Source organism: Physcomitrium patens, chromosome 9 (assembly GCF_059467195.1).
Source record: "Physcomitrium patens ecotype Gransden chromosome 9, ASM5946719v1, whole genome shotgun sequence".
Lineage (NCBI taxonomy): Eukaryota > Viridiplantae > Streptophyta > Bryopsida > Funariales > Funariaceae > Physcomitrium > Physcomitrium patens.
In genome coordinates this window covers 8,416,410-8,426,648 of record NC_143418.1, presented here as the reverse complement: position 1 = coordinate 8,426,648, position 10,239 = coordinate 8,416,410, and the positions used below count along the sequence as shown (strand labels likewise).

The 10,239-nt window shown below is 43.7% G+C and overlaps 3 protein-coding genes across 8 annotated transcripts; 1 reads left to right on the top strand and 2 right to left on the bottom strand.

The window, feature by feature from the left end:
• Window positions 1–98: 98 nt before the first annotated feature.
• LOC112286381 (uncharacterized) lies at window positions 99–1,399 on the bottom strand. Its single transcript, XM_024528236.3, has one exon. The coding sequence runs from the start codon at window positions 1,170–1,172 to the stop codon at window positions 606–608; it is 567 nt and encodes a 188-aa protein (XP_024384004.1). The 5' UTR covers window positions 1,173–1,399; the 3' UTR covers window positions 99–605.
• A 1,141-nt stretch (window positions 1,400–2,540) lies between these two features.
• Window positions 2,541–5,320, top strand: LOC112286781 (uncharacterized). Of its 5 annotated transcripts, none has more exons than XM_024529039.3 (9): window positions 2,541–2,656; window positions 2,902–3,044; window positions 3,205–3,324; window positions 3,754–3,820; window positions 4,002–4,048; window positions 4,204–4,291; window positions 4,511–4,644; window positions 4,845–4,943; window positions 5,114–5,320. In XM_024529039.3, the coding sequence occupies exons 2-9, from the start codon at window positions 2,946–2,948 to the stop codon at window positions 5,180–5,182; spliced, it is 723 nt and encodes a 240-aa protein (XP_024384807.1). In that variant the 5' UTR covers window positions 2,541–2,656; window positions 2,902–2,945; the 3' UTR covers window positions 5,183–5,320. The 5 variants fall into 5 exon arrangements, with proteins under 5 accessions (XP_024384807.1, XP_024384805.1, XP_024384808.1 ...); XM_024529037.3 differs by having other exon boundaries at window positions 3,202–3,324; XM_024529040.3 differs by having other exon boundaries at window positions 2,902–3,075.
• LOC112286780 (uncharacterized) lies at window positions 5,296–9,702 on the bottom strand. 2 transcript variants are annotated; one of them, XM_024529034.3, is made up of 8 exons: window positions 8,933–9,702; window positions 7,501–8,222; window positions 7,126–7,371; window positions 6,834–7,022; window positions 6,594–6,685; window positions 6,423–6,482; window positions 6,218–6,287; window positions 5,296–6,117 (listed from the first exon to the last, which is right to left on the bottom strand). In XM_024529034.3, exons 2-8 carry the CDS (start codon window positions 8,029–8,031, stop codon window positions 5,527–5,529), a joined length of 1,779 nt encoding a protein of 592 aa, XP_024384802.1. In that variant the 5' UTR covers window positions 8,032–8,222; window positions 8,933–9,702; the 3' UTR covers window positions 5,296–5,526. The 2 variants fall into 2 exon arrangements, with proteins under 2 accessions (XP_024384802.1, XP_090109201.1); XM_090253075.1 differs by having other exon boundaries at window positions 7,501–8,240; window positions 8,933–9,072.
• Window positions 9,703–10,239: the final 537 nt, after the last annotated feature.

The window sequence follows — 10,239 nt, the reverse complement described above, 5'->3', positions numbered from 1 at the left end:
AGTTTAGTAAGCTTGATTTTGAAAGATGGCTTGACATTTATAATTTGTATAGTACAAGCATAGTAAGATTGAGAATTTCTTCATTTCAACTCCTCCACTTTGTGAGATGCAGAATATGTACCACTGATTGCCAATTGAGAACTTGCGACGAGGTCGCTCTCAACACCATTGATGTAACAACTAGGAGGGATAGATTCAGGCTTGACCAGAGCAGGTGCAAATATTGGTGGGATATATGCACGGTAGAAGGGTTAAGTACCTATACTTACCTACACTCTGCACGATCACAACCCATGCAACAAGGAAAGATGCTTTTCTATCTCTATGGAGCCTCATCGATCTAGAGTCGGAGCTAGGCTTGGACTCTACTAACTAATCTTGACTAGATCTCTGAAATCTTTTCTATTACAGTAATCTCGTGGGTTTGTTCAGTTGCTAACACATTCTGGACGTACACCAACACTGCGACTCACTTCTAGTGATGTGTTTCTAAAAGTAACTCAACTGAGATAATGCGAAGCCTCCATTGGGTCTATGTAACAGAACTTACGAAGGAAGATATTGGCGAGACTAAAGGTGATTGAATGAAGTGCTGGTGAATCAGTTCAAAGCCTCACTGCATGCCTGCAATAGAAGCTCTGAACAGTAGCATTTGCAACAAAGATAAATATGTCGCAGTCAGAAGTAGACAGAGCGTGATGCTTGAACACACCCAGAACTTTCAAAGTCCCTGTTAACGTCGTGGTTGCCACAACAGGAAGCCTGCCGCTGACAATGTTACCCGGGAGGTTCGCGTTCATAATCACACGAGAAGCCTCGACGAACAACAAAACAGACAAATACTCATCAGCCTTGGACTTAATTTTCCCTGCGGGAATGAGGGCCTGGCCGACTGGATCCCCGTAGTAGAATAATCTCGTGAGACCGTTCGAGTAGGTGAAGCTTGCTCTGTTGGGGTTAGAGACGGTGATGTCGAGCAGCAGCGACATGTTGAGGGAGGTCTGGCCAATGCTGAAGGTTTCAAGGTCGATAGTGTTGATGTGCACCTTGGGATCCCTTGACTTGAAGACTGTGAGACCAAGAACGACGAGCACAATTGCGATGACCACAATTATACCCAAGATGGTGACCCAGATCTGCTTCCTAAGTCTCTTCTCTTCGTCATGTATCATTTTGAGGGTGGATTCTCCAGTTCTGGTGATTACTCTCGGGGGAGTTGAAGTTTCTTCTCGAGGACATTAAATCAAAACCTCATCAGTGGATCTAAGCAGTGAGCCTCGCTAAGCACTTGAGTCTGGATGGAAGCTGCAGCTGGAGGGACGCAGAGATTAAGAAATTTTTGTGCACTAGTGGTGATTGAGAGTGTATTGGTTTAAATGTTAGGAATTTTTTCATTCAGGTATTGAATTTTTCTTTGGACTCTTGATTTCATCTGTGCGAGTTTGGCGATGACGTTTCCGAGTACAAAGTACGCAACCAAACATGTCCACACATGCCACCCTCGTGATTTGTACATATTTCGTTTTGACGAATCTCACACCCCGCATATCTTCACAATCACTAAACGCAACCAGTTGTTGACTCTCAAACAGCTGCTGTGGTGATTTAATGGTTTCCACACTAGTGCCGTTAACAAGTAAACATTACTACTGAATGAAATCTTCCGTTGTACGTTGACACAAAAACTCCAAACCTCACGAGTCACAGGTACAGTGAATTGCAGGTCAATCAAGTTGCATCGTTACTCACAAGGGACAGCAAATCAGGTAGTTCATCTTTACGCGTCCACCCCCACCGAATCATACTTGATCAGCCAACAGAATGCTTAGATGTGCACCATTGTAACGCAGATTACGCAGTTTGAATGGTCTAGTACAGTGACGATACCAAGGCTTGATTGATTTGTTCGGGTACGATTCTCATCACAACATAGTGGTACACGAACAGCGTGCATCTGGACTGTAAACATTGCGAAGACCAGAGTGATCATTGATTCTGGCACCCACCTGCTTCTCATTCGCAAACAGGCACGGGAATTCCATCAATGAATCCAAAAGTAATGATTTTAATGGTGCCGAGTGTGCGAAGATCTTTTGACGTTATCCCAGTTAGTCTAAAAGTTCCCAACCAAAGAATATTCGTAGAGAGATATATACATACGAGTAGGTGTCGTAGAATATCCAACCCCACATTCTGAAATCTTGTGAAGAGTAGATAAGTTCTCCCAACAGAGGAGCCCGAAAAACTTCGTAAATAAGAGTATAATTCGAGACTTCCAGAATCTGCCTCAAGTATCTGCAAACAGTGAGTAATCCATGATACCCGAAGTTCCAAGCTATACAAAAAATGGCAAGTTTCCTGGCCGCTCAATGGTCCTGTAAATTCATCAAGTTTTGATCTAGACGGAGGTTGTGGACATCGCAAATTTGGATATGCATGAAAAGTTGAATGAGAATGGGATTGAAACCTGCTTTCATTCAGCTCCCTCTGCAGAGCAGTTCCTGATAAGGAAGAAACGCAGACAGAAGAACTTTTTACGAACCAGTGCTGGAGCTTCATAGCTGCTGGTTGTAATTCTGCTGCTCGCACTTCCAGAATCAATCGAAAATTTCATTCTCAACAAGTGGACCATCAACGTGACGTGGCGTTGGAATCGGTGAGGCGGTATAAGGTCATTCAATTTGATGATTGCAAAAGATTCGAATGAGGCTTACAAAGCAGGAAGTTCGGCATCCAATTCTAAAGTTGATTGCTAGGATATTAGAGTTTTGTCAGCTTTGTGGATCAAGTGAGAGGCCTTGTTATTGTAGAAGCGTCGTTATCTTTCGCCCTTGTAGTTGGATTTCAGCAAAGAGTCGGAAGAGAAGTAATTTGACGAGGGTTGTCTTTGGTGGGGTTTAGAGGAGTTTTTTCTTTTTTTTTCCGAGGTTGAAGAGTTTGCGGCGATGGCTACCGCGGCGGAGAGCGCCACAGTGCAAGCATTGCGTGACGTGATGCAACGCATTCAACAAGCTAGCGAGCGCGCAAATCGCCCCGTCTCCTCTGTACTTGTCGTCTCCACTGTCTCGCTCTCTGGTTGTTTTACAAAAACATTTACCATGTCACAGTATTTATTGTATGAATTGATGAAGATCTCTTCGTCGCTTATGCAAATGCGATGTTCACATTGCTATTGTATAGTCTTAATGATATGGGCTCCAGCAGGTGCGATTAGTAGCTGTGAGCAAAACCAAGCCGGTGAAAATGATTAGGGAGGTTTACGATGCTGGACACCGCCACTTCGGAGAGAATTACGTGCAAGAGCTTATTGACAAGGCCCCTCAGGTATTTGAATCCGTATAATCTCGCCATACATTTGTCGCGAGACCTATTTGAGTTAGCGTTTGACCTGAGAAAGATCTAATTGTGTCTCCAGCACAACGCAGTGCGTACATTGTTGAATTTTATGCAAATTGCATCCTTGTCAATTTTTAAAAGCTTGTCGTTGCGATTGTTCTGGACATGATTAGGGTTTTCACTGTCATTACATGTGATTTTTACTGCTTTGAGTTTAGGGCTTACGTCTGGCTTTGGATGACAAGCCTGTATTAGCTGTATTTGGCGATGAGTAGGCTTGTGTAGCATCGTCTTTCTTATTTCAATATCTCTGACACTGTGAGTATGATTTCCGCTTTATCACCGCACTATTTCCTTTGCATATGATGATTTGGATTCTATCGGATTGACTTCGAAATTTTCACTGAGTGAACTTAGTTTCCTGAAGACACCAAATGGCACTTCATTGGTCATCTTCAAAGTAACAAGGCGAAGGCCCTTGTCAGTAAGTGTCACTCTTTCATTGTTTCTCAGAGATATCATTTGCCAATCGTTTTACTCTATTTTCATTTCGTAAAACTGAAGAATAAGAATGCGTCTATTAGGAAGCATCGTTTTTGCCGAGTTCTTTTACTCCGAACAGTGGCTGGCCTTGTGTTGCTGACGTTTTCGTTCCTGAATTCTAGCCGGCGTCCCTAACCTCTACATGGTTGAAGGCGTTGACAGCGAGAAGGTGTGATGTTGCTGTGCTTGTGTTTCCACTTACTTTGGATGTTTTGCTCACAGGTGGTAATGTAATGCTTTTAATACTCTTGATCAGCAACAGATGGGGTCATATTAGTGCATATTTATGGTTTTTAAGTCTTGACTTTTTACTACATTTTACAGGTAGCAGATCATCTGGATAAAGCAGTGAGCGGGCTAGGAAGGCCGCCATTGAAAGTTCTCGTGCAAGTGAATACTAGTGGGGAGGCGTGTAAGTAGCAGCAGCATCTCTATCTTCTGGATTTTCTGGTTATTTAGGGCCATCATTCTGCTGAAGAGTTTGTAAATAGATGACGATTGAAGATCGAGTTTTTATCTGAAGGTCTTCTCCCTCATTTAAACGTTTACGGAACCTGATAAGGAAGTGGATCCAACAGGGTAAAAAAGAAATCATTTCATTCATATTGATCTAGGTTGCTTGTGGTGCCAGCCAAATCAGGAGTAGAGCCGTCTAACTGTGTGGAGCTGGCAAAACATATCGAGGAAAAGTGTCCAAATTTACATTTCTCAGGATTCATGACCATTGGCAATCTCGACTACACATCCACTCCTGAAAATTTCAAGGCACTAAACTATCTGCACACAAAAATGTTCTCTGCTCTTGTTGGTTCTCTGTCGAAGTTATTCATGACCATAAGTTCACGTATTTACGAATCTAAAGTCCCCCCTCATGTTATTTTGACCTATTTCTGTGAGTACCTGTCCAGAACAATTTGATTGGCAATCCTACAGGTCATGTTTAAATTGTATCTTGCTGGCTGCAGACTCTGGCTAGCTGCCAAGAGAAGACGTGCAGGGAGCTCGGCATCCCAATGGAGGAATTTGAACTTTCTATGGGCATGTCGAGTGACTTTGAGCTCGCCGTAAGTTCACAGAAATCCTGTTTTTGCTGTTGTTATGAAGTATAGTTGCTCATATAGTATGTATCTAAACCATATATATATATATATATCTATATCTATCTATATATATACATACATTAGTACTACTACTATACATTATTTTCAGTTTTCAACTGTTGTTTTTGACTCAGATTGAAATGGGAAGCACGAACGTGAGAGTTGGATCCACTATCTTTGGAGCTCGAGAGTACGCAACGTAGTCCCTGAGCTTGACACGTAGACCGAACATATGCGCAGATCATTACAATATCACGGATTTTCAAATGATCCATTTCTGTTAGTCACATAATTTAAATGAAAGCATTATCATGGGTACTATAACATCCTGCTTTACTTAATTTTTTTTTTGTGTGTAACATTGTGTACATTATCAGATTACATAAAAGTACACCGATGTGCCTAGAATGAGAACAATTGAATTGTCAAGAGCATGCTCTGCAAACCTTACTGGTCTACAAAGTTGGCCAATAGTTCACTCAAACAACCTCGACAACCTTGTGCTGGCAAAAAGTATCTACAAATGGGAGGAGCTAAATGATAAATTTTATTGGAGTAGAACGTAGTGATCGTTAGACTTTTGGATTTTGACGTGGACGTCTCGCATCGATGAGTCCGAACTGACATGGCGGATTTTCTCGTGCGCCTCAGCTGCCTTCTGGAACTTGACAATGAACTCCTCCAGCTCTGCCTTACGAGAGATGATGTCATCCTCGGATGGTAGCCGCTTGAACCCAAGCCAGCGGATGCCAATTGCAATCACAATTGCACCGAGGAGAAACAGGCCAGTAGCAAAGATTGCGAATGCATGGGGATTGTCACTGCCACCTGGGATGCCGTCCAAGTTGATACCGAATAGGCCAACTATGATGGAGAGGAGGAGTCCTCCGCCGCCTATCACTGCTAAATTGTGTTGCACGCGGAGGCTCTTTTGCTGCAGCTTCTCTCGAGCATTGCTCTGCATCACATCCTGTACTGTGAACAAGCGGTTTCGCACAGCTTCCTGCTCTTCCAGCATCTCACGGGTTTGTTTCTCCACCATCATCAAGACTTTTAAAGCATTCTCTTCCTTTAAATGCATCATGAGCTCGTGAAGTATTTCGTGGCGCGCGTGGAGAGACCATTTTATTCTGATAACCTGAAAAGTAGAGGTGAGAGAATCACTACATAAGCAAATCGATGTCACGAAGATTGACACTGGAATAGTAAATACGCAGGGAACTTAGCAAAATCTCTACCTGAGTGGCAAGATGACGTATTTCTCGGTTTAAGATTATGCTCAACAGTGCCAAATCCTCGTTCCATTTCCTGCAAAAAGAGTTGACTAAGAATTGCTACAAAAACCATGGTATACAATCATTCATTCGAATCCACGGATCGAAACTTTCCATCGTCTGGTACAGAAGGAAACATCAGAAACTGAGATGGTGTGAATATGCGCACCTATTGACGTACTTCAACTCGACTTCGTCTGCTGCACCAAAGTAGTGTTTTCGAGACATCCTACAAGCGAAAATTACTTCATTACCCTAAAATATTGAAATCCTGACAACGGTGAAACTCAACATAGAGAGTTCCAACAGATCGGAAAACATATTTAGGGTTCAGACATACCGATCATCCCATCTAGCAAGACGGCTTGCAATCTGCGCTATGACATCCTGCGTAGACTTAGGCGCCTCCGGACCGCTTGCACCCAACAGATCCTGTAACCAACTTTGGTTTTTAATCGTCGCTAGCTTCTAAACTAGCAAACAAAGAAACTTCTTCAAAAAGTAAGAAAATCACCAGGTATGCCAAGATATTCATTTAGGATTGGGCATTGGAAGAGGAGAAAGACTGGACCAAACGTACCTGAACTTCCAGGACACCTAGAACATTCAGGTGATCAATCACTCCCTTCACGTGCATTGATGTGATCAGGAAGTTTTGCGAGTACCACGAGCGCAAAACAACAGGGACATCTTCTTCATCACGATTTGGGTCCCCAATCGAATGGCCGGTGAGCTCAAACAATAAGCCTCCGGCAACACGTACAGGTACCTGCGAACTTCAAAAAATATAAACAAGCAATACCCTCGAGAAAATTTCTTGTCTGCATCTGAAGCTTGCATGTTCAGGTGAAACTTAACAAATTATTAAATACCTCATAGAGGAGATGCTTCATACGGTCACTAATGAGCCGCTTCTCATCCCTGAGGGCAACGCTGACCGCAGGATGTAGCCAGCATGTACTCCCAAAAAATTTTGCAATGTTAGAGTGGCGCGCGTCAACATGACACCAAAACGTTGGTCCATTTCGCTTTTGCCAATAGGGGTAAGCCACATCGGCAACTGCAAGAGAGTCGTCTTCGTCCGAGAGGATGTCATCGTTGCCCCACATAGGATCACCCTAGTTTCGAAAGCAATGAAGAAAATATTTAAGTAAAGGTGTCTAGCTAGAAACACTTCGAGATTAGTGCGGAACTTGCCCGTTAGCCTGCAGATAACGGAAAAATCCTCACAAAAGGTTCACACGAACCTGTAATGCTTGGAAAAGCTCCGAGAGTCGGCTCCATCCTATAGGGACCCACTGGGAGCCATAATCCTTCTTCCCATTCCACCGGTGATCCCGAGACGTCCGAGGAGACGAAGAGGCCCTCGGCAACGAGGTATTCCCTTCATCTTTCAGCAAACTCTCGCGCACCACAAATCCCTGCACTTCCGTATCTAAACTGTCAGCACACGAATCAGCGTGTGAAACCTCTGAAACCTCGCCAAATGAGTCGTGTGACCGGTTTAAATCGATCCCCAGGTAGTCATACGGATGTTTCACGGAAAGGTCGCAGTCAAATCGCCCTTGCACACGTCCACTCTGGTTGCCGAAGTCGCCGGCAACCTTAAAGTTCTTCGCCGGTGCAGGGATGAACTCGTATGCACATATCAATCCGTCCCGCCACAAGTCCAAGGTTCCTGTGCACCATAGTTTGTGCGTGTGCAAACTTGGAGGAGTTGAGGGACATGCATGCGGACCTGGAGAATCTCTCCATTCTCTGCTCCTATGATTATCCATTGCTGCAAAACCTCCCCAGCGTTGACCACAAACCCCGGGCTACTATCTCCGAAGATAGCCACTGTGATCACAAAATAAGTGAAATTTATTCCGCCAAATCACTGCCAGACTTGCGTTGTACGAACAGCATACTGCGCTGCATCTCAAGCCCACCATAGATACACCTCTACAATCCTCCTATCTTCAAGCTTCTGCAATCCACATTCGATCTTCACCCCCTCAGTTAGAGCAATCCAACTCCCAAAAGAATTAAAATATTTCCTCGATAATGGCTAGAGTGTCCGCGTGATTCCTCAACAGGGAATCAATCTACCGTTGGACTTTTTGTTAGTAGCTATCCAGAAATTTTACTGTTCTCGGAACAAGAACTCATCCGATAGCACGCAACCCCTATTTCTGATCCAAGTGAACTACAAAACCCTGAAGAAGGGGAGAACACTAAGCACAAGACAATGGCTTGTTCGATCTCCCAAAAACAGACTTGCAACGGCAAGCATTTGAAGATTTTCCCAAGAGTTGCTATGAGGTATTCAACCTGACACGTGTACAATTACCGCAAGACCATCCAGTATCAATTTATGCAGTATTCGGTGGGAGAATTGAGAAAAGTTGGAGAAAGCAAATGTAAAGACATACGAATGACTTTTTGAGAGTTACTATAGCGAGGACCGTGAAAACCCTACCTCCGCTACAAATTTCCCGAAGAAATCAACCCATGCGAGAGGGACCGTGAGAAGTTACACCCACAGGCAAGAGACAAAGAAGAAAGATACAAGCTTCAATTCTCTCCCACTCGCCTCAAGAAAATTCTTCCGGATTACCACCAAACATCCCTTCCTTCCACCCACACACACACAACAAGCGTGAAAAGAAAAAGGAAGCATGGTCAAAGCTTGCCCACCTCTAGGTTGCAGTCACAATCCACCGGCGTATGTCGGTCGTTGGGTCAGTCAATCCACCTTGCCAGTCCCACACACAACTTCCAAACCTTCGTAAACAAACGCTCGAATTCCTTACTCAACACTCCAAACCAAGTTTACAAAAACCGCAGCAGCATGATTCCCTTTTCTCAGAGAGGGTTGGAACGGCGAATGTCGTGTGGGTTCCCCTTCCACGCCACTTGGGCTACATTCTTCCAATAGTCGTCCCATCATAAAAGATCGTGAACAAAGGCTTTTTCTCCAAATCGCACGTGTGGATGGGCTGGTAGAACGAAGTTGAACGAAGCCCTGGAATGGGTCAACAACCATCCACGTATATGGCAAAAAAAACACAGAACGCTCTCTCTGCTGCTGGAAGAGTTGAATGGCCTCCTCTGTCCGTTTCTCCTGACCCAAAACCAGTCTTGACGAATCCCAACGGCAATGGCAAAGATTACACGGATCGACGCTACATGGGATTGATTCCCTCATGTCCTTCCATATTTAGAATTACCCATTGTCCACGAGTACCCGAACATCTTGATCACCAAGCAAGGCGGCAGGGTAGCTCTCACGCCGCACTCACTATTCATACAACTGGGATCGCCTCTCAATGCCGACCGAAGCTGCAAGAGTTGAGCTCACGACCCACCCACCCCTACCTTCCGAGGACTGTACTGTTGTCAGTGACTCGAAAAGCGGGAGAGACGAGCTCCTTGCAAAAAAATAAAAATAAAAGCAAAAACTGATTGCCTTCATTCCCGGAAAATTATTTTCCCCACAAAGGGCGTGCGCACCATTTCACGGCTCTTCCAACTCAATCAACGCGTTCCAGAATTTGCCGCCAGGTTTACGAGTTGCCTTGAGCAACTGTCTTTCTCTCTCTCTCTCGCTCTCGCTTTCTCACTTTCTTCACTTCCCGAGACAGAGTTTTTCTTCACTGATCCTTCTCGAAAAGCTACACGTTCGAGCTGCATGAATTCATCGCACACCTCCGACAACTTAGCGAGAGGGAACTAGCGCTTGTGGTCACCGCAAGCTACTAACTAGCTGTGCAGCAAATTTAATCAGTTTTTCAAAAGATTTTTACTGAGAATAACACAAACTAAATTTCAAATTATTTGTGAATTTGAAAATCCACATTTATATATATATATATATATATATATATATATATATATTATTATGTGGATATAATTATATAATTATATATATAACACCAAATATTAATTAATTCTTGCACATCATTAATCATTAGTAACATCTACTCTATGCCTTGAAAAATTGT